A 24,155-nucleotide genomic window follows, 5' to 3' on the forward strand; every position below is an offset into this window, starting at 1 on the left:
TGCTCATTGTATAAATGAAAGAAACATGTGGTAAGAGGACCTTTCTGCTGCAGATTAACCCTTTAGGGGGGAGGGCTCTGGTTCCTGACACTTTTGGGGGCTATTGTTACTGGCTAGTGAGGGCAGGCAGGATTAGCCTCAGGGGGAGGGCAGTGGTGCCATCTTAACTGAATAGTGAAATTGCAGTTTTATGCAGACTGGTTGCTAAAGGCTGAATCTTATTAAATATGGGGTAAGTCAGTCTAATAGTAACTGATTCTGGAATATCATGTTATTAGTAACTACATATATGAAAATTTAAATTAAGGTCTAAGTGTGACCGTTATCCTTTAACTGTAGTCACCGATCACAGCTTGATCCTAATGGAAGAGAGCCAAAAGCAGCCACGGTACAAGCTTGGAGGAAAATAAACATCAGGAAATCATCCCATGAAGGCGCTGAATGACACACCATTAGTTAACCCATGAGTGGACAGTTGCTTTAAAGTCCATATCTCCCCACCAGAGTCAACCATAGTAAACATCCACAAATAATGGAAAAGAGGATATCCTGCCATGACCGATGCTTTTTCAGTCGCCTATTCCTCACATATCAACATTTCTGCTGTATCATAACCAGCAGGCAAAGGGAGGTAGGGGAGACTAATTTGGAAAATGTCTGGATGCTAAATTTTGTAGGGGCATCAATGAGAAGCCGGCAGAGCTCAAAGACCAGCAGTCCTGAAGGAGCAGCCAGAAATGAATCCTTACACATGCCCACAATATACACTGCAGTCACCCTGTGCCCGTGCCAAGGCTACTGCCAGGAAGCGACGGCACCATGTCACCCCCTCATCATTTGCTTCAGTTAATTTCTCTAAGTCAATTAATAAAATCCATTTCAAAGTGCACGCTGTTCTATTATACAATGATTACCGCACATTAATTACAACTTCCGTAATTTAAATAACAAGTCCACAATTACTTACAAAATAAAAAAACACTATTTCCCTTTAGACCTTAGAGACCCAGCTCCACAAACACAAGCATAAAGGGGGTCATTTACTAAACGTGCCTTGCCACTTTTTGGGCGAAAAAAAGTCTTAAACCTCATTTTGTGACTAACGTCCATGCAACAATATTTAGTCACATGGGTGTTTCTGCACAGCGGGGGAAATCTGAGGCTACTTTCACACCTGCGTTATGTGCGGATCCGCACCTATAATGCAAATGCTTGTATCCGTTCAGAACGGATCCGTTTGCATTATGAAGAACAAAGTCAAAACGGATCCGTCCTGACTTACACTGAAAGTCAATGGGGGACGGAGCAGTTTTCAAGTGCACCATATTGTGTCAGTGAAAACGGATCCGCTCCCATTGACTTACATTGCAAGTCAGGACGGATCCGTTTGGCTCTGCATCGCCAGGTGGACACCAAAACGCTGCAAGCAGAGTTTTGGTGACCGCATCCAGAGCGGAATGGAGGCGGAACGGAGCCAAACTGATGCATTCTGAGCGGATCCTTATCCATTCGGAATGCATTGGGGCTGAACTGATCCGTTTTAAACTGTTTGTGAGAGCCCTGAAACAGATCTCACAAACTGAAATCAAAACGCCAGTGTGAAAGTAGCCCGAGACTGCCGAAAAAAGCTGGTTATTAGTTTCGGCATAAAAAGCCTACTGGAGATCTCTGGATTCGGCACTGCCGGATCTTACCAGAATAGCTGCTGGCCCCCACTGACTATAAAGGGGTCCGGCAGAGATCCGGCCGCTACCCATCAAATATGCTGGGATTCGGACAGACAGCCTGCCAGCACCGTGAAAGAGGCCCTAGTAAATGACCCCCAAGGTGATATGTCAGACACGGCAACAGGTCCTCATTGAATGGTCTTCGGACACCACACTCGGCCAGCAGTATTGTACATGTGGAGTATGTTACCGTCATGATTTGCAGTCACTGGTCACACAAACTACTACAGTATTCCCAAATCTCGGGCAATGCAATGCATATTTTTTTTTTACCCAATTCTCTGACCTTTGCCTCTAGCCACCCCCACGTTACCAAGGTCTGTATGGGGCGTCTCTTTATGAGCCGTGGGTACATTCGGTTACATATCTGTCCATGACAGCCATCTCCTAATCCCTGGCAGGTGTGGGAGGTGTGCAGTCTGCAGTCAGGGGAGCCTGTCACAAGCCGTGTAATTACGGATTTTCCATGCATTAGCGTGCCGCCACATGTGCCCACTTACTTAATCAAATAAAACCCCCACTGCCCTGAGGCAGTCTAGAACCGTGACTCCAACCAGTAATTACCTTCAAGAGCTAAAAGCATACAGAATAGGCAGGAGTCGTTCAGATAAATGGGAGCATCAAGTACAGTACACAGACGCCGCACCAAAGCCCTCCCTTTTTATAAAAGTCTTATTTAATGTAGAAATAACATGGTGGTAAAAGCATATTTCAAATCCACGTTACTATAGGATACCTTCTTACTGAACATTAAAGGGGTATTCCGGCAATCTCAGATGAATGGAGCTGTAGTGCTCATGCTCGACCTGTTGCTCTATTCATTTTGGGGGCCTTGCAGGGTACGTGGCCCATGTTCTAGTGATCGATGGGGGCCCCTGCAGTAGGAGCCCAACCTATCTAATACAGTGGACCCTCAAGATACAATATTAATTGGTTCCAGAACGGCCATTGTATGTTAAAAGCCAATGTAACTTGAGTAATTGGTTTCAAATCCCCAAAATGTCGTCCAAGACAAGATAAAAAGATTAAGGTTTACGAAAAATAGGCAGATAACTAAGAGTACTTTCACACTTGCGTTAGAGGAATCCGGCCGGCAGTTCTTTTGCCGGAACTGCCTGCCGGATCCGCAAATCCATGTGCAAACTGATACAATTTGTTTCCGGATCAGTTTGACAAACGCATTGAAATACCGGATCAGTTCGCCGGTGTCATCCGGAAAAACGGATCCGGTATTTATTTTTTTCACATTTTTAAGGGTCTGTGCCTACGCAGACCGGAAAACCGGATCCGTTTTTCCAGAACACTTGGTACCGGATCCAGCATTAATACATTTCAATGGAAAATAATGCCGGGTCTGGCATTCCGGCAAGTGTTACGGAATTTTGGCCTGCGGTATTTTCTCCGGCCAAATACCGTAAGAGTGACTGAACTGAAGACATACTGCATGCAGACTGAACAGATTGCTCTCCATTCAGAATGCATTAGGATAAAAACTGAAGCATTTTTTTCCCGGTATTGAGCCCTTAGACAGAACTCAATACCGGAAACTTTAACGCTAGTGTGAAACTACCCTAAGACAGAGAAGATAAGTCCTTACATAAACTAGCAACTACTACAGCTAATTTTACCAAAGAAGTGGCCTTGACTGGTTGGATCTGAGTCTGAGACATTGTATGTTGAGTATTGTTTCAACATACGAAGGGTCGGAGAAGACCATTGTATGTTGAAAATATTGTATCCTGAGGCCATTGTATCTTGAGGGATCTCTGTAGTTATCCCAAATCCTGTGGACAGGAGACATCAAATGACAGGAATACCCCTTAGGCTAAATGCACACGATCAGGATTGCGTGCGGAAAATCCGCACCGTAGGTCATGTACATTGTATTCTATGAGAAGTTTAAATTCTCAATACACACTATGCAGATTTTTTCCGCACGGATTTTAAAATAAAACAGCATGTCAATTTATTTTATTTTTTCCTGACCGGATTTTTTTCATTCACTTAGTAAAATCCGCACCAATTGATGCGGATTAACCGCACAGATTTGCTTGCGAACACCTGCGAATTTCAGTGCGGCTTCTTCCGCACATGAATCCTGAACGTGTGCAGGGAGCCTTAAAGTACCTCCTAGAACGCGTACAAATCTATGTATCTTCTGGGAAAGCTGCATTAATAGTTAAAAGGAAATAAAAACATTATTATAAAGAATTTTTCCCCATTTCCCCATCAGAGGGCGCTGTGTCGGCTTTTACTAATATTTTAAAACGTGTTCCCTCAGGAAAGTTCAGGACTTGTTTCACTTGTGCATTTTTGAGGAGTATTTTTAGCCAAGGAGGAGCATGAAAGTCACAGTAAGGCCTCATGTACACAACCGTATGTATTTTGCAGTCCGCAAAAAACTGACGACATCCGTGTGCATTCTGTATTTTGCGGAAGGGAACAGCTGGCCCCTAATAGAACAGTCCGATCCTTGTCCATAATGCGGACAATAATAGGACATGTTCTAGTTTTTAGCAGAACGGAAATACGGACATACCAAAACGGAATGCACACAGAGTAACTTCAGTTTTTTTTGCGGACCCATTAAAATTAATGGTTCCACATACTGTCTGCAAAAAACTAAAACGGAACTAATATAGAAAGAAAATACAGTCTTGTGCATGAGCTCTAATTCAAAAAAATAATACGGAGGCTTACATAACGTTAAGCGCTAGTTCACATCTGCGTTGGAGGCTTTGTTCGGGGTCTCTATCACACATTCTGTCAAAAATACCGGGAAGAAAAGCCTTGCATGCAGGACTTTTTTGTGCTGTAAAAAAGACAAGATCTGAACGGATCCTGTTATAGTTAAAGGGGTATTCCGGTAAAGTAACTTAAAGTTTTGAAAAACTGCTTTAAGGCTGCAAGTTGTGACCCAACCAGAACCCATACCTATACCTATAACCAGAGCCCATACCTATACCTATACCCAGATCCCATACCCATAACCAGAACCCATACCTATACCTATAACCAGAACTAGTGATGAGCGAACTTCTGTTTTAAGTTCGGCGTCTAAAGTCCGGCTTCCGGTTAGCGGAGAATCCCGATATGGATTCCGACTTCCGTTGTGGTCCGTGGTAGCGGAATCAATAATCGGCCATTATTGATTCCGCTACCAGGGACCACAACGGAAGTCGGAATCCATATCGGGAACCATATCGGGATTCTCCGCTAACCGGAAGCCGAACTTTAGACGCCGAACTTAAAACAGAAGTTCGCTCATCACTAACCAGAACCCATACCTATAACCAGAACCCATACCTATACCTATAACCAGAACCCATACCTATACCTATAACCAGAACCCATACCTATACCTATAACCAGAACCCATACCTATACCTATAACCAGAACCCATACCTATACCTATAACCAGAACCCATACCTATACCTATAACCAGAACCCATACCTATACCTATAACCAGAACCCATACCTATACCTATAACCAGAACCCATACCTATACCTATAACCAGAACCCATACCTATACCTATAACCAGAACCCATACCTATACCTATAACCAGAACCCATACCTATACCTATAACCAGAACCCATACCTATACCAGAACCCATACCTATACCTATAACCAGAACCCATACCTATACCTATAACCAGAACCCATACCTATACCTATAACCAGAACCCATACCTATACCTATAACCAGAACCCATACCTATACCTATAACCAGAACCCATACCTATACCTATAACCAGAACCCATACCTATACCTATAACCAGAACCCATACCTATACCTATAACCAGAACCCATACCTATACCTATAACCAGAACCCATACCTATAACCAGAACCCATACCTATAACCAGAACCCATACCTATAACCAGAACCCATACCTATACCTATAACCAGAACCCAGACCTATACCTATAACCAGAACCCAGACCTATACCTATAACCAGAACCCATACCTATACCTATAACCAGAACCCATACCTATAACCAGAACCCATAACCAGAGTTTCACTTTACCTTGCAGTCCATTTGTCTAGCTCCTGTGCGAGTCTGCAACACACTGAGTATCATGGCGCCTGATCTTCCCTCACAAAACTACAAAGACTAAAATCCCCACAATCCCTAGCTTTCCTGCTGTGAGTGTTGCTGTTCACTGATTGGCTGCCTGATATACAGTCCGGTCACGCCCCCTCTACTCAGTAATCAGCAGCACACTAATGCTGGGTTCACACCTGAGCGTTTTTACAGCGCGTTCCTACGCGCTGTAAAACGCTCAACATGGAGAAACCAATGATTCCCTATAGGAATGGTTCTCACCTGGGCGTTTTACAGCGCATACGATCTCGCTGCCAGACCCCCCAAGAAGTACATGAGCTTCTTTGGGGCGTCTTGTCACGCGTTCCCATACATAGACTTTAAGGAACGCGCGACAATGGGCGTTCGCTTGTCTCTGTATGCGCGATTGCAAACGCCGGTACAATCGCGCATACAGAGCGCGCCATCGCGAACGCTCAGGTGTAAACCCAGCGTAACAGCTAGAGACACAGAGGGTAGCAGAGGAAGAAAACTACTTTAGTAACTACTGAACTGTAAATATGTGAAATTTACATTATATTAGGTAATTATTGATGATAAATTAGTTTTAAACATAAGTTATATTTATGATAACCGGAATACCCCTTTTAATGGAGTTTCTTCAGCTTCATTGGGGTTATTATGTGTGCGATCCAGAACTTCCGTTATTTTTGTTGTTCTGCTCATTGGAGCAGAAGAACAGAAATCAAATAGTGGTGTGAACATGGCCTAAGAGGTGGGTATTTATGCAGCCCCTACCTTCAGCCCCTCCAACATATAGTCCCATGTATACCTCCTGTCAGCGCTGAGCACCAGAAGCCCGGTTCTTCATTTGCCTGGCATGAGAGGAGAGCGGGGCTTCCGGTGCTCAGTGCTGACAGTGGGTACACAGGGACATGGTGCACACCGTCAGGTCCATCATCTCTCCCCGCTGTGCTCAGTTAGGCTACTTTCACACTAGCGTTCGGGTTTCCGTTCGTGAGCTCCGTTTGAAGGAGCTCACGAGCGGACCCGAACGCAGCCGTCCAGCCCTGATGCAGTCTGAATGGAGGCGGATCCGCTCAGACTGCATCAGTCTGGCGGCGTTCAGCCTCCGCTCCGCTCGCCTCCGCACGGACAGGCGGACAGCTGAACGCTGCTTGCAGCGTTCGGGTGTCCGCCTGGCCGTTCGGAGGCGTGCGGATCCGTGCGGATCCGTCCAGACTTTCAATGTAAGTCAATGGGGACGGATCCGTTTGAAGATGCCACAATGTGGCTCAATCTTCAAGCGGATCCGTCCCCCATTGACTTTACATTGAAAGTCTGGACGGATCCGTCCCAGGCTATTTTCACACTTAGCTTTTTTTTGCTAATATAATGCAGACGGATCCGTTCTGAACGGAGCCTCCGTCTGCATTATTATGAGCGGATCCGTTCAGAACGGATCCGCCCGAACGCTAGTGTGAAAGTAGCCTAAGGGCTTGTTCACATCTCCACTTCGAAGATCCGTCTGCCGGACCAAGTGCAAATGCCGGATGTCAGGTGGACAAAAAACAGTTCCACGCGACAGTTTCTTGTCCTGAAATCGCCCAGATCACCACCGGAGCTCAATGCAGTCAATGGGGATCCAGCCATGAAGTGAAGGATCCGGTAATGCCCAATCCACAAGATTCGGCAGGATGCTCGGTGCCAGACCAACCTGCTGGACCTCAGAATGGAGATGTGAACGAAGCCTAACTGAGAAGCACAGATAATTAAGATACGTGAGCAGAGCTGCCAGCGGGCAGCACTGACAAGACAGATAGGAAGAAGAGGGGGCACATACTGACATATTGAGAGGCATGGTTTTGGGTAGCGAGCCAAGAGGCGGATGCCGGCTTATGTATAGTAAATAACTAAAGATCAAGTCCGCTGATGGGAATCCCCTTCCCATGCAACGTGATCTGACTGGGATACAGAACCACTGCTGGGAATGTCCAGCATTACACAGCGCCCACTGATATTAATGCACAGATGACACTTTAAAAAATAAATAAATAAATGGACACTTTTGCAGTGGTGCTCTGTCCTAATGGAGGGTGACAGTAATCAGTGGATCTCTCTCCATTACCTCCATATGCCCTAATAGGTTTTTATCAGCAGGAAAGCACTTGAATTTAAAAAAATAAATAAAAATTGGGTTATGACAAGGGTGCACTTACCTGCTGGTAGTATATATAGGCCAAGATACCTGCCAGAATCTCCAAGATGAAGATGCAGAGTAACAGGATAAAATACTAGAAAGAAGAAGAATACATATATATTACTACTAGATCTTATAGTGGTTTAGATCCCGGCCTATAGTGCTGGATATTATATAACTACAGGCTCAACACCTACAGAAAAATCACACAATATACAAAACCGTCACAAATCAGTCCAAGTTCATAAATAAAAATGGTCACTGACACAATGCTAGTGTGCAGCGCTGCTCAGAATGTGGTAGTCGGAGGTCTTTGTTACAGGAGAACTGAGAAATCATAAAGACAGCCTGTAGACTTAAAGGGGGTTCTCTGAGACCATATGGCCAGACATGTCACCGCTGCCAAACGGCCTCAGCAGTAATGTGTGCGGACACAGCACAAGACCGCCATCACTGCCACGCAGAAGGAGCTCAAAGTGTAGAAGGGAGCTCGGCGGTGGAAACAGAGCGTCTGTGACGGGGGAGTATATATTTTTTGCACCATCGTTGCCATATGAAAATGGATTCCAAGTGTTGGAGAACCCTTTAAGATGACCTAATTTACACCAGACATGGCTGCCCTGAAACAAGCCAGTGATAAGGTGGCAGCACATGAGGCACACTGAGTATTGCCTCCTTCACATTTCCATGTCAGCATCACGTCCGTGAGGAAAAAAAAAGCGTCCGCGTATTATCCGTAAAGATGTCAGTGAAGGATCCGTGGTTGGTCCATGTGTCATCTGTAATTCACTGACATTGCTCAGCTGAAAATTAATCTCCAAATAATCTCCTAGAGAAAAACGAATGCAACACTGATGCTGATTTTTACGGACCCATAGACTTCAATGGGCGTGCTTGGTCCGCATCACAGATCAAAGTAGTGCATGTCGCCATGATTTTTTTTTTTACTGACCCACGGGTCAGTAAAAAAAAAAATACAACATCTAAACAGACACATTTAAAATCAATGGGTACATGTGCCGTCCCCATAAAATGCGGACAGTACACGTCAGTGAAAAACAGAAACGTGGACAAGGCCTCACAGTAAGGAGGACGCAGTGACACACATGGTGGAGGTCTGGACGCTGCATGCTCTTTCCAAAATATAGTAAAGAATGCTGGGGAGTAAAATGGAATGCTGATCCACATTTTGCCGATTACTACCACTAGGTGGCAGTGCAGCGAGCTAACATGTAGCATCCAGAAGAGAGAGAGACACTCATCGCTGTGCATGGGGAGGAGAGAGCGGAGGCAGACGCACACTGCTAACATTCCTGGCATTACACTGGCATGACACAAACCTGATCCGGACACAGAATGGCTGTGCAAACACACTCACACTTCTATACACCTTAACGAATGCTGCCGCTGCTCCACACCAATACTCTACAGCAGGGGTCAGCAACCTTAAGGCCGCCAGGGAGTGTGAAACTACATCTCCCATCAGGCACACTTGCTTGGCTGTTTTCTGAACTCCCACAGAAGGGAAAGGAGCATGTTTCACTACAACTGGCGTGTACGCTATCCTAGTTAATACAATACATACACTGATTTTGGGCTAAAGAGGGGATAATGATCATAGTTTCATGTGCAGTCATACAGTGTAGTCTTATCATATAGGTCTGACATGTACACACTATACATACAGATGGGGAATTTCTTAATTAGCGCCAACAGTAATATGAAAATACCACCACAAGATAAAATTCAGTTCAGTTTCCCTTCCAACCACAAACTGATTCACCACAACATGAAATATGCAGCCTGCTGACAAATGCTTAGGACAGTCATCGTCTATGTGAGCGATAATCAACCCTGCAGCTAAACCGGAAGGGTCCAGATCTAAGAAAACAAGTTACGAAGTTGCCTTTTAAATAATACCCTATCCTTAAAAAGAAGATGCCATCATAAAAAATGCAGTGTAATCTGCAGGCAGCATAATACAGATGTGGGGGAGCTGAAAAGATGGATATATACCATATTTTTCGCTCTATAAGATGCATCTAGATTTTAGAGGAGGAAAATAAGAAAAAAATATATATATATATATATATATATATATATCTCTCATCCTCAGAACAGACCCCCATCAGAGATAAAATAAATACATTAAAAGGGGTTCTTCAAGAATTAAGAAAATGAAAAACAAGTTATAATGGCTCGTTTTGTCTGGGGAGCAATTAGCAGAAATAAAAATGGCCGCCGTTCTATTAGTTCACACAAAACCTGTCCTAATCACACAGGATGACAAGTTACTTCACAACACTGAACTAAAGAGCTGCCTCATCCTCTTCTCTGCTCGTCAGTGATTATGATCCTGAATACAGACGATTAGATCTTCATCTTAATCTCTGTAGGAATGGAGTTCATGATGAGACATGAAGCACAGAGGAGGGTGGGAATGTGGTAATGAGCAGCAGCACTTGTATGCAGTCTCCATTACCACAGTCTGTCATGTCCATCATCTCTGTACTTCTCGTCTCCTCATAAACTGCATTCCTAAAGATTCAGCTAAAGATCTTATCAATTGTATTTAGGATCATAATCCCTTAAAAGCAGAGCAGAGAGGAGGATGAGACAACTCTATACTTCAGTTTTGAGAAGTAACTTGTCCTGCTGTGTGATTAGGACAGGTTTTGTGTGTGCCAATAGGATGGTGGCCATTTTATTTCCCCTGATGATTGCTCCCTAGAAAAAACAAGCCATTATCACTAATAAAAGGTATTTGGGAATATATTTATAATAAAGTAATATTTAAGTATTTTCCTTTTCTTAATTCCCGGAGATCCCCTTTCGCTTACCTCTCTTGCTACAGACAGTGCCACTAATCTGCAGGTCCAGCGGTCTCTCCTGCAGTCACCGCTCCCTGGGCCACGCTGCACTAAGATTTGACTGTGTACAACGTCAGGTCATAGTGCGTGCACCACGTCATGATGCTGTACAGTCAGGACATTGCGGCGCTCGGAGGAAGACCAGGGAGTGGTGAGCACAGCCAGCGCTAGAAGAGCTTCTCTCACTGCTCCCTGCACCTCCTGTATACTAGGGCACCTTCATAAGGAAAGAGCTCACGATTATTTGCCCTATAAGAAGCACTGCCACTTTTGGAGGGGGGACTGTCTTATAATGCAGACAATACAGTATTTTTGGGGGGAAATGTATTTTAATCATTTATATCTTTTTTTTTTTTTTTTCAACTAAGCTTAGGAGTAAAATATTCTATGGCTACTCAGTGGCTGACAACCTTCTCCGAGATAATTGTCAGGAGCTGAAAGGACTGCCCACTGGATTTCTAGGCCTAGAAAGAGCAGAGATTTAAAGAGGACCTGTCACCTCTCCTGACGTTTAGTAAATAAGTGTATTCCACATGAAATGACAAGTGTGGAGCATTTATCCTTATGACTCTTTGGTGCGACATTCCTCTATTATTCCTGCTATAAGTTTATGAATAAAGGGCAAATTGGGTTTTACCAGTTGGGGTGGTGTCTGTGCATAGTCTAGCTGTGCAGGGACACCCCCCAACTGCTAACACTCAGCTGGACCTTTATTCATAAACTCCTAATAGGAATAACAGAGGAATGGCACAACATATAGTTATAAGAAAAGATGCTGCACAATTAGGCTACTTTCACACTAGCGTTCGGGTTTCCGTTCGTGAGCTCCGTTTGAAGGAGCTCACGAGCGGACCCGAACGCAGCCGTCCAGCCCTGATGCAGTCTGAATGGAGGCGGATCCGCTCAGACTGCATCAGTCTGGCGGCGTTCAGCCTCCGCTCCGCTCGCCTCCGCACGGACAGGCGGACAGCTGAACGCTGCTTGCAGCGTTCGGGTGTCCGCCTGGCCGTTCGGAGGCGTGCGGATCCGTCCAGACTTTCAATGTAAGTCAATGGGGACGGATCCGTTTGAAGATGCCACAATGTGGCTCAATCTTCAAGCGGATCCGTCCCCCATTGACTTTACATTGAAAGTCTGGACGGATCCGTCCCAGGCTATTTTCACACTTAGCTTTTTTTTGCTAATATAATGCAGACGGATCCGTTCTGAACGGAGCCTCCGTCTGCATTATTATGAGCGGATCCGTTCAGAACGGATCCGCCCGAACGCTAGTGTGAAAGTAGCCTTATTGTTATTGCATAGGGAATTTTAGGATTTACTAAAACCGGCAGGTCCTTATTAGAGACATTCGGACAGTGGATTGGTGGGGTGCAGGGGGCTGGACCCCCAACAGTCTAATATTGATTGACAAGTCATCAATTCTTCACTCCTGGAAAACCTCTTTAAATGATTAAAATACAGGTTATCTTCCCAGAAACTATACATCCATCTGCTCAGCTCCTCCTGCTCTATAACCCTCACACTTCTGCACCTCTTCATATAACTGCGCCCCATGCAGGTAGATCGGTTGGAGCTCGGTTAGGCTTCCCCCACATGTATGTCTACCTTCAGCACATGCCGAAAGATGGTGCCAATTACGTTCTTTCCATCTCGGGGCAGATACTCCCATCCATGTGAGATCTGGTCAACCACCGAGATGATATTACAGACAGCCCACATAGGTTTATCATACAGTATATCCCGCCTTGTCAGGTGGAACTAAATCTCAAAAACTTTAAAGGGTTTTCCAAGACTTTAATACTAACGACATATCCTCAGGATAGGTCATCAGTATCTGATCGGTGGGGGTCCGACACCCAGGAACCGCGCTGATCAGCTGTTTGAGAAGCCACTCCACTAGAGCTCCTTTGAGCGAACATTACAATTATAATGGCTCCCGGGCATGCAGAGGTCCTTTTACAAGATTAAAACACCCGGTATCGGGCTGGTGTGAGCACTCACCACTTTGAGGAGACCTTTTCTTTCCTTGAAGGTTGCACAGCATCCAAGGAAACCAGTGACCATGACCACAGCGCCGGCAATGACGAGGATGTATGCAGTGGCGGCGAACATGCTGGATGGCAGGAGGCTGATGTAGTCACTTTTCTGGACCAATGTCCATACTCCTACGGCCATGACGGCAAGGCCTGCCAGCTGGAGAGAAAAAGATAAAAATGGAGGGACATTGAGAAGCAGATAATGAAACTTACCGTCAGGCTAAGTTCACACTTCAAGGATTCAACACAGTTTTTATTGAAGCAGATTCTGAATCCAATTCTGCACTCAATCCACTTCTGTGCAAGTGTACAGAGTTTCTGCAATCCGTAAGTATGCAAGTGTAATGGGCGTGGCTTAACTAAAAAATGGCGCTAATCCTAGTGTGGATCCGCAGCACATCCATGGCAGAAATGTCCGCCATAGAATTCTGCCGTGTATCCTCTGGTAAAATACACATTGGGTTTGCCATAGTCAAATCCCCGATGTGTGAATTTAGCCATAGCAAACTTAACCCCTTAGTAATCACTAATACAGAGTTCACTAAGGGGCCTTAGGCTAGGCCACCGCCTTTCTACAGCGGCTCAGCCTAAGAGCCGCATGGGTCTCCCATGACAGCCCCGCTTCGACTCTAACCAGTAGGAGCGCCAGTCCGTGCTGTTTAACCCCCTACATGGCGTGGTATGTAAGCGGTTACAAAAGGTAGCAGACTCCCTTGTGGGGACTATGAAATGGTTAAAAAGAATGTAAAAAAAATAGCGAAATTAAATTCTCGTCCACATACTTGGGATTGTCACATCCGTAACGACCCATACTACACAATTATCATGTAATTTATCTCGTACGGTGAATGTCATAAAATTTTTTATAAAATTGGCAGAATTGCTGCTTTTTGCTTATTTGCCACCAAAAAAAAAAAAAGTGTACCCCAAAATAATACCAATCACGCAAAAAGCAAGCTCTGGCACAGCTCCGCAAAAAGAATTTGTATTTGGTATCGTGGTAATCGCACTGACTCAGAGAATAAAAGTTATCATGTTTGTTATAAATTTTGCAGAATTAAAACTCAGAGGCAGTATTGCAGTCAATAAAATTTAGTTATGTATATCCCAAAACGGCGAAAATGGTAAAAACTACAACTTGTCCCACAAAAAAAAAAAAAAAAAAAAAAGTTATAGCTTTTGGAAGGTGACAATGAAAAGAAATTGCTTGGTCATTGAGGCACAAAACAGGGAGGTTCTCTGGGCTTTTTCTATTGATGAGCTATCCTCAGGATAGGTCATTAATATCAGATCGGCCGATGTCCGACACCCACACCGATCAGCTGTATGAGGAGGCGGCACACGCAGTGTCTCCCTTCTCTCTTCCTGTCTGCTGCTGCTGTTCCATAGACATACAGCAGCGGACAGCAGTGCACATGTCTCCCCATACAGCGATCTGAAATCGATGACCTATCCTTTGTCTATTGACTGCCTTCGTTTTAGATACTTTTCAGTACTGTCTAGAAAAGGGGGCGCCACTAAGTGGAGTCCTAAAACACTCCAAATTTATTAATGGTGTGTTCCACAATTTTGGCACAAAATACTTGTTTAAAGTAAACCGACCAAGAGGTGGCATACATAAAAGTGTCTAACGTCAAGATACGCCAAATCTATCCCACTGCGTACTGCACTGTGATGACTTTGGCGCATCTTCTACCTTTCTTCTCTAGGTTTATGGCGTATTTATTTTCCACCATTCCAGCGCCATATCTCCAGCCCCGCCAGACTGGAAGTGATGATGTTTTGCTCCTATTCACGTGACCGCTGCAGCCAATCACTGTAGTAGCGGCACCACAAACATGCTAGTGTCTAATGCAGTCGGCAGAACAAGAGAACTGTGCAGTAAGTGAAGAGAACGTACTGAACGTGGGGGCAAGACGTCACATATGAAGATATCGGCGCAATTTCTTTAAATCTGTTCTGTAGAAGCAATGATGTCATTGGGGGTGATGAATGTCGCCATGTAGCTGATGCTTCAGCAATATGGTGGTAAGAAGTGCAGTCACTTACCCAGAAAAAGAAATTAAAAGTGAAGAGCAGGTACTTCAGACATATTGTCCCACAGGTCTCTTTCTTCTCATTGTACTCGCCCATGGTGACTCTGAAAGACACAATTGACAATAAGAAATGCTGCAGCCTTGAAATTCATTGATCGCTGTGCCCTTCACCATGCCCACACAAGCATTCCGATTCTCTAAAGCCGGCCATACACTTCAGACATCTGTCCGCTGAACCACTGTCTGGCCAATAGCTCTCCAAAAGCACCCCCCCCCCCCCCCCACCATATACATTAGGTGGGCAGCTGCTCCCACAAAACATATAATTTTTTTTTTTTTTTTTATTATATATATATATATATATATATATATATATATATATATATATATATATATATATATATTTTATACACACACGACCACTTCTCCTGACCCCGCTATACACCTGCATCCTGGGCAGAAGGTGGATGTGTTCTGAAAGGGGAGGGCTGCTGGTAGCGGGTGAACTCTCTTAGAACTAAAGCACTGGACAGGTTTAAAATCCATCTGCCCAATCCGTCTCTCTCTCTGCCATAAACATTAGATGGTTGCATGGTCCTCCTGAAATCGGCAGGCTTGACTTACAATAAATGTGTACGGTTTAAGAGGGTTGGCCAGGTTCTTACAAGAGAAGGCCTATCGTCAGGAATTACACAGCGCCATCCATTGTGTAGAGGACAGAGCTGGTTACTGCAGTTATTCAGATCTCAGGTATACAGTACTAGGGCTCATGCACACGACCGTTTCTTGGGTCTGCATCAAAATGCGGCTCGGATGTGGACCGATTCACTTCAATGGGGCCGCAAAATATGCGGACAGCGCTCAGTGTGCTGTCCATGTCCATTACTCCGTTCTGTGGCCCTGCAAATAAATAGAACATGTCCTATTCTTGTCCGTTTTTCAGACAAGAATAGGCATTTCTATCATTCCGTTTTGCAAATTGCGGAACGCATGCGGCCGGCATCCGTGTTTTGCGGATCTGTAATTTGCGGACCGCAAAACACGGCATGGTTGTGTGCATGAGTAGGGGGACTGGTCCGGAGACAATATCAGAGAAATTACAGTTATTGTGATCCGGACAGGTCAGCGGCATGTACAGAGCTGTGCATACTCCTACATCACAGGGATTAACACATTTTTAAAGCATAACCACACACGTCTCCCCCCCCCCCATGAATCACTGCGTCCCCGTGAGTCACCCCCAGCTGTCCTGATCCGCCTGCTACAATAAGGCATTGAGAACACAAGACGAGACAGCACGTGGCCGCCTCTCCCACAGAATAACGCATTTATATTCCTAATCTGATTGTGATGCAGGAAAAAACCCAATGTAATAAAACAGAGGAAACAACGTTGTGTCACAAAGAATATTCTACAGTTTTCAAACCTGCACTTGGATTCTGAATACTTTTTAAAGGGTTTCTACCACCAGAAATACCGTTATGTCGCTGACTGACATGAGCGATGCGCTAATGTCAGCACTATATAACAGTATGTTCTTTACCTTTCTCCCTGCAGCAGTTTTGGTAAAAAAAAAAGCACTTTTATAATATGCCAATGAGCCTCTAGGTGCTATGTGGGCGTAAAATCAGCACCTAGAGGCTCCGTCCACTCACCCTTTATCCTGCCCAGGTCCCCTGTTCTGCCCGGCCCGCTCCTCTTGACTGATGTCACGGTTCGCAGCATCGCAGACGAAATCCCGCGCCTGCGCCTTTCACTTCTGTATTCGGCGCAGGCACAGTGAGTGAAGGCCGCTCTCCTGGTGCCGGATTCCTCACTGCGCCTGCGCTGACTACGTCACAGTGAGGAAGCCGGCATCAGGAGAGCGGCCTTCACTCACTGCGTCGAACACAGAAGTGAACGGCGCAGGCGCGGGATTTCGTCAACAATGCGGTGGACCGTGGCATTAATCAAGAGGAGCGGGGCGGGCAGAACAGGGGACCTGGGCGGGATAAAGGGTGAGTGGACGGAGCCTCTAGGTGCTGATTTTACACCCACATAGCACCTAGAGGCTCATTAGCATATAATAAAAGTGAATTTTTTTACCAAAATGGCTGCAGGGAGAAAAAAGGTAAAAAATGTACTGTTATGTAGTGCCGACATTAGCGCATCGCTCATGTCAGTCAGCTACATAACAGTATTTCCAGTGGTAGAAGCCCTTTAAAGATTTAGTATAGCTGCAGAGTTCTTCAGTAAAATGTATCTGTATAGCGCCACCTGCTGCTGTTTTCTTTTTTTGTCCGTCTCACTGAGGTGGTCGCACACGCTCAGTTAAATCTTCCACAGCCACATGTTCTGTGAAGCTGTGACAGTTACAGGGAGAGAGCTGCGGCAGAAAGGACACACTCCCTGAGCTGCCAGGCTGGGAAGATCTCTGGATCCATGTGAGGTACAGGGCTGGTTCTAGCTTTGATAAGGCGAGATTGTCATGCATTATATGATGTCTGATGGGTAGAATATAATTACATCAAACTAAACCCTGATACATGTATAAGCAAGAAGAGTATGCAAGGAACTTCACATGGGTCCCACGCCAACACGTGTATAATCCAGTGGACTACTGTATGCACTGAATCTGCATGGCGAGTACATGCATTGTTGGTGGAGGACACACAGCTGCCACGCTGCTGCTCATATTGCCCACCAGTGATCCAATACGAAGGCCACTGTCACTGCGGTGTCTTGCCTGGTCTACAAGCGGACTGCTCTGTATCCTATACACAAGGCCTAGGGTATCATTTTGCGGGTTGCACTGGGGAATCTGGCTCTACAATGGGTACATGCCGTCACACAATCCACGGTGCCGCCCCCCCCCCCCCCCCCCCCCCCTCTCATTTCTGACATTCAATATCTCCCGGGGAATCGTGCGTTCCTGGCGAGTGTGGACATTTCTGGAGAACAAAGCCTGTTGTCTCGCTCTTGTGTGCGGACAAGGAAAAGGAGAGGCAACGTCAACACCGAGACCGGCATACAGACGGAGAATTGTGGAGGGTGCAACAATGCCACCCCTATTCAGTCCTGCCAGTTCAGAAAGTGGGAGAACAAACCTGGCATTGTGCTTACATACAATGGAGGGGAAAAAAAAAAAAGCCACCCTTACATAGACGTACCCATGAATCCTTCTAAAATTATAATGTAAGGTGGCAATGTGCTGGGGATTGGCCCACCCAGCGGGGGGGCCCAGTTGCAGACGACTGGCCCTCCCAGCGGGGGGGCCCAGTTGCAGACGACTGATGCATGAGAAGCACATTTTGGGCATGGTTCAATTGCATCTATTGTAGTCTATACATGGGCAGACCTCGATGTACATGTGTCATGCTTCATGTATAAACCACAAATGGTCCGACACTCCATGCCCAGAACAGTCAATAATACTAGTTATTCTATGGCAGCAATTAAAACTGCACCAGTTACAATAGTGTTCTAGCTGATGTGGAAACAGTCAGCAAGTGCTAGAGGGAGAAGGGGAACAGTCCCTGGCTAATTGATCATCTTTACAGATCTGCACATGCCCGCCAATGCAGGGTCAAACACAATCCACTGTTGCATCAGGACTAGTTCTGTGACTGGTTTGCTATGGGTACGTGGGTGCCATGCTGTGTGACCTGTGGACAGAGATAACTGGCTGATGGGACGGACATTTTTCTTTCTGTACCGGATATATTTGCTTGTGTGTCACAAAATAACTCGGTCATAAGGAAAGGACAAAAATAGGAACCTTAAAGCGGCACCTCGTGTGCTGGCAGTAGTAACAAAAAGCAGAAAATAGACCGGGGGCGAGCACACAGCCATGGAATATCTTCATGCAATCCTATCTTCTGGGGGCCAAATGTCAGATTCTGTACTTTCCAAAAAGCATTACCCTGGAAAAAATGGATTTTTGTACTTACCGTAAAATCCTTTTCTCGTTGGATGCATTGGGGGACACAGCACCATGGGTATATGCCCAGCTGCCACTAGGAGGCTGACACTAGAAAAGAAAAGTGTTCGCTCCACCGAGATAGGCTATACCCTCTGCTTAGACACTAAGCTAACCAGTTGGTCCGAAAGCAGTAGGAGCATAAAAATACCAGGCGATGACCGCGGAGGAGGCGAGTCCAACAGGACAGAACTAGGTAAATGGCCCCAAGTTCCAGGATATTGATCTGTAGGGACCTCTCCCGCATCGACCACTGACCCTGGGCCGAGAGAGACCTGAAGACTGCCCCCCAACCAGTCAGGCTGGAATGTGTGGAGATCATCTGCCAACGGAGGAGAAGGAAGGATCTGCCGAAAGAGACGGTTAGCAGGTTCAGCCACCAGCACAAGTCCCGGCGGACCTGAGGGGACAAACTGATCGGGCGATTGAGACCTGATGAGGACTTGTTCCACCTGGCAAGAATTGAGACCTGAAGGGCTCGAGTGTGGAATTTGGCATAAGAAATTGCCTTGGACTAAATAATTGAGCGCCTTCAGATACAAAATGGGGGCAAAGAGCACCGTCCTTCTTGGGAACTGAAGAGGTTCAAGTAAAACCCCTGAAAACATTCCGAGGTCAGAACAGGAACAATCACCCCGTGCACGTGAAGGGAATGAATGGCCTGAAAAAAAAATGCGGGCGTCCAGTTGGGGGACCTGGGCGGCAATGACTGGAAGAACTGACCCGTGGGAAGGGCAGAGAATTGTATTTTGTATCCAGAGGAAACTACCTCCAGAACCCTGGCGTTGTCCACGGTTGCGCTCCATTGATCCTGAAAAAGAGCAAACAACCCCCCCACTCTAGGGGGCAGCTCGAGCGGGTGAAACCAGTCAGGCAGAAAATGGCTTTGAAGACTGGGGTTTGGAAGGCTTAGGGCGGGCGTGCCAGGAGGGCTTGGCGTTGAAGAAAGGAGGAGCAGTCTTTTTGTCCTGACGGGAGGAAGAGTCCCGAAAGGAGTGAAAATGCTGAGACCACGATGAAGGCATAGGGCGACGGCAACGGTTCTGGGGTAGGAGGGAAACTTTTCCCACCCGTGGCCTCAAATATAAGCTCCTCCAAACGTTTCCCGAAAAGCCTACCACCCAGGAATAAGCAAGATAGGAGGGCCTTTTTGGAAGCGGCATCCGCAGCCCAGGCCCGAAGCCAAACTGCGCGGCGGATGGCCACCGAGTTAGTAGCCGCCCTACCAGAGCAGCGTGCCAATTCTAGGGAAGCATCACAAAAGGTACCTGGAGGAGAAGATGAGAGGCAAGGAGATGGAGCTCCCCCTGAGCAGAATCCGCAGGTAAGGACCGAACAAGCTGTTTGAACCAGACTATACAGGCCTTAGCCACCCAAGACACAGCAAAGGCAGAGCGGATAGCGGAACCTGCTGCAACGAATACAGACTTGGACAAGGGTCTATCTTCTTGTCCAATGGATCAGAAAAGGACGCCACGTCGGCCAAAGGAAGGGTGGTGGCCTTAGCAAGTCGGGCCACTTGTGGATCTACCTGTGGAGGGACAGTCCACATTGTAATGTACTCCTCGGAAAAGGGAACGAGGACGTCCAAACCCTTGGCGGGCTGAAGACGCCTATCCGGGTGACGCCACTCCTTGGCCAAGAGCGAGTCAGATCTGCATGGTTAGGGAAAACCAAAGCGGGGTGCCTGGAACGGTGGAATGATATGCATTCCTGAGCCAAGGAGGAGGGGGTCTTCCTGCACATGGAGAGCGTCCCTAACTGCCCTGATGAGATTCTGCATGGCTGCAGGCAGGGCATTGCTCTGCTCTGATCCAGAATCAGAGTTAGAGTCGCCCCCGAGGCAGTGGAAGGTGCGGCAAAGGAGGATTCGTCGCCAGCCTCTGAGGCTACTTTCACACTAGCGTTCGATCGGATCCGTTCTGAACGGATCCGATCATATTAATGCAGACGGAGGCTCCGTTCAGTACGGATCCGTCTGCATTAATAACTTAGAAAAAATTCTAAGTGCGCAAGTAGCCTGAGCGGATCCGTTCAGACTTTCAATGTAAAGTCAATAGGGGACGGATCCGCTTGAAGATTGAGCCATATGGTGACATCTTCAAGCGGATCCGTTCCCATTGACTTACATTGTAAGTCTGAACGGATCCGCTCGCCTCCGCACGGCCAGGCGGACAGCTGAACGCTGCAAGCAGCGTTCACCTGTCCGTCTGTCCGTGCGGAGGCTGAACACCGCCAGACTGATGCAGTCTGAGCGGATCCGCTCCATTCAGACTGCATCAGGGCTGGACGGAGGCGTTCGGGTCCGCTCGTGAGCTCCTTCAAACGGAGCTCACGAGCGGACAGCCGAACGCTAGTGTGAAATCTGACTTGTCCTGGGAATGACCCGAGGATGCAGAGGAGAAGTGGGACATGGTTGTGACAACCCGAGGTCTTTTGCGGGAACTGGTGTCAGAACATGAGCGTGCCCTGTCCGGAGGAGTCCCTGGGAGGAGCAGAGGCGGCTGCAATTTTGGCAGGCAAGCAGTCCAGTGACTCAAGCATTGATTGGGAGAGTCGAGCCATGTTTCCTATGGCTTGGGACAGGAAGGAAGCCCATTCAGGAGGAACCGACACATAAGGGGTGGTCAGGGCGTCCTGAGATGGTCTGGGGGCAAGGCACTGCGGACAAACGGGCTCAGGCTGACCGCAAGGCAACTTTTTATTACAGCGGGCACACGTATAATATGCGACGACCTCGCGGGAGCCGAGAGAAGTGCGGAGGGGCCAAGAAAAAAGCCCAGGAAGCGAGGGGAGGGGGGCGAGAAGGATGCGACCTGGGCTAGGCAAAAGTCGGGGCCTCAATTAATGGAGCGGCCAGGAGTATGCACCCGCAGGTGGTGCAACTAAAGTGGATATCCACAATGGAGCTCCATCCTGCAGCAGAACAAAAAAAACTGAGTGGAAAAAAAAAAAAAAAAAAAAAAGCGCAGGTCATGTCTCCTACGGACACTAGGCTAAAGCTGATTAGCTTAGTGTCTGAGCAGAGGGTATAGCCCATCTGGGTGGAGCCAACACTTTTCTAGTGTCAGCCGGGCATATACCTATGGTGCTGTGTCCCCCAATGCATCCAACGAGAAAAAAAAGCCCAGACTTGATCTCTCAGATTTACCCCCTTATTTTTGGGAAAGCTGGGTGTCTGCTACATGCGCCTCTTCAAAAAGTGTACCCAGTAAATTCAGAAATTGTGCATCATATTAATGAAAGGATGGAAACTGGGCCCAGGAATAACATCTTGTCTCTATTCTAATAACCCAAGTAATGCAGGATAAGAGACGTGCTGTTATTAAAGGGGTCCTCTCACCACTGACAACCCTTTAACATGGAAGTCGCAATGAGAATCAGCTCATCACCACGGGAAAATTGCTGATTCTGTCATGTGCCAAAATCTGCATTAATAAAATGCTGTGTGAACACGGCCTCATTGGGCAGACAGACAGGGACTGTCCTCATGGCACCGCACCTTTAATGCATTTGGGAACAGTCCTTTGGTGTCAGAGACAGCAAGGATCAGGCATGTTGGAGTTGAACATGCTCAATCCGAGAAGCTGCTGTTGGAAGTGATAGCCAGCTGCTTATCTCCATTACTAAATAAATCTACGTATTTCTATCATTTCTGATTTGTGGCATTTGGTTTCCCGTCTATTCTGACCCTGGATGAGACGGGTTCTTCTCTTCCACACATTTCGGCCCAGTCACCCTCCTGCAGATAATATCTAGGCTCCTGGCTGCTCGCCCAACACTCTGACACTTGAGAACCTAAAGGCACGGCCCAGAATTATTACAGTAGTAGACACTGGCCTTGGGAAGTGTTTTATGAATCAGCACACCATGAAATACAAGGCTGGGCTCACATAGGGCATACAGGTTGTGTCAGGCCAGTTTTTACCTTACAACTCATGACATTTACCTGCCCCGATGCAGCATTCGGGCAGCGCGTTTCGGTTTGGTGCAGGGAGATTGTCTGGCGTCATAGCTAACGCCAAAACTGCTCCCACAGGAAAGTATCGGGTCAGTCCTGGCATCACTTTACAGATACAGTAAGACAGGGGGAAGCAAAACTGCATCTCTGGACTAACCAGATGTGTGTGAATATAAGAGGACCTCACCGACATACGCCCTTTAGCAGCGCTGCTCGCTTCTCGTCAGTCATGTCCTCTCCTCCACACAACGATAGCCGAAAGCACCGCATAGGAATCTTGTTTGGACCTTTTTCGGCAATAAACCAATATTTCGAGGAACACAGATGGGATAATAGGATTTAGTAATATCCCATCATAGGTGACTATAAAGACCGCCATGCACATGACAGGGTGGTCTGATGTGCATGGGGGGCTTCCAACTCTCCCCAACAAAGGCTGTCAGGCAAGAGAAGGACCAGAAGCCTTGAATTTTTACACCACATCCTTTTGTTTTCCAGGCGGTAAGTCACCGTCAGAGGTGTCCAGCGGTGGCTTTCTGCCCTATGAATACTTGGCAGAACCGAGCATGCATGTGTATGGTAGCTGCCAGCTACTGAAGGTGTGTCGGCACCAGATATGTGCCGTTTGTTGCATCAAATCCAAAGCGGTTTACAGATCTATGAACAAGACACTTCCAGTGCATAAGAGGTGATGCTGCACTACAGCCCTTCCTGGGCCTTTCACACAGTAAGGTCACAGCACCGCAGGTCATGCACATTTGAAATTCTCATGCACACAATGCGTTTTCTTTTTCAGTGCGGATTTTGATCTACGGTGCAGATTCTAAAATCCACAGCATGTCAATTTATTTTATTTTTCCTGACCGGATTTTCTCCATTCACTTAGTAAAATCCGCACTAATTGATGCAGATTGTCCGCATGGATTTTCCCTGCGAACACCTGCGGATTTCAGTGGGTCTATTAGGGTTTCAAAACCAGGCTGTGACGTCAGTGTGAACAGGGCGCCTAGAATGTATGAGCAGCTTGAAGAGTCCAGCCGAGCCTCAAACTGACCCTTGGAACCCATGTCCATAACTCCAAGAACCCTGAACCTAACATACAGAAGACACCACATTGAAAAGGTATCGCAGCCCCCAAAATTGCAGCACTTTCCTAAATGCAACCTCTTACCACCATCATTATGTCAGTCATGTGACTTCCCGGGGAACCCATACATTTTAGGCTTTACCATGTGAACAGAGATTGCCAATGTGGCTGGAGGTGGAGTAGCAAGGTCCAACCCCGGGGGTTCAAGCACCAAGTAACC

General features: G+C 46.7%; 1 protein-coding gene across 1 annotated transcript in view; it reads right to left on the minus strand.

Annotated features, from left to right (window-relative positions):
• CD151 (CD151 molecule (Raph blood group)) overlaps nt 1-24,155 on the minus strand; it is a 42,910-nt gene that overhangs the window by 8,422 nt on the left and 10,333 nt on the right. The window contains exons 2-4 of the mRNA XM_044269452.1: nt 14,943-15,033; nt 12,859-13,050; nt 8,007-8,081 (exon numbers count right to left, since the gene is read on the minus strand). Coding sequence (XP_044125387.1) covers nt 8,007-8,081; nt 12,859-13,050; nt 14,943-15,026 — 351 coding nt within the window. The 5' untranslated portion in view covers nt 15,027-15,033. The remainder of the gene's footprint in view (nt 1-8,006; nt 8,082-12,858; nt 13,051-14,942; nt 15,034-24,155) is intronic.

This window comes from Bufo gargarizans, chromosome 10 (assembly GCF_014858855.1).
Source record: "Bufo gargarizans isolate SCDJY-AF-19 chromosome 10, ASM1485885v1, whole genome shotgun sequence".
NCBI classification, from domain to species: Eukaryota; Metazoa; Chordata; class Amphibia; order Anura; family Bufonidae; genus Bufo; species Bufo gargarizans.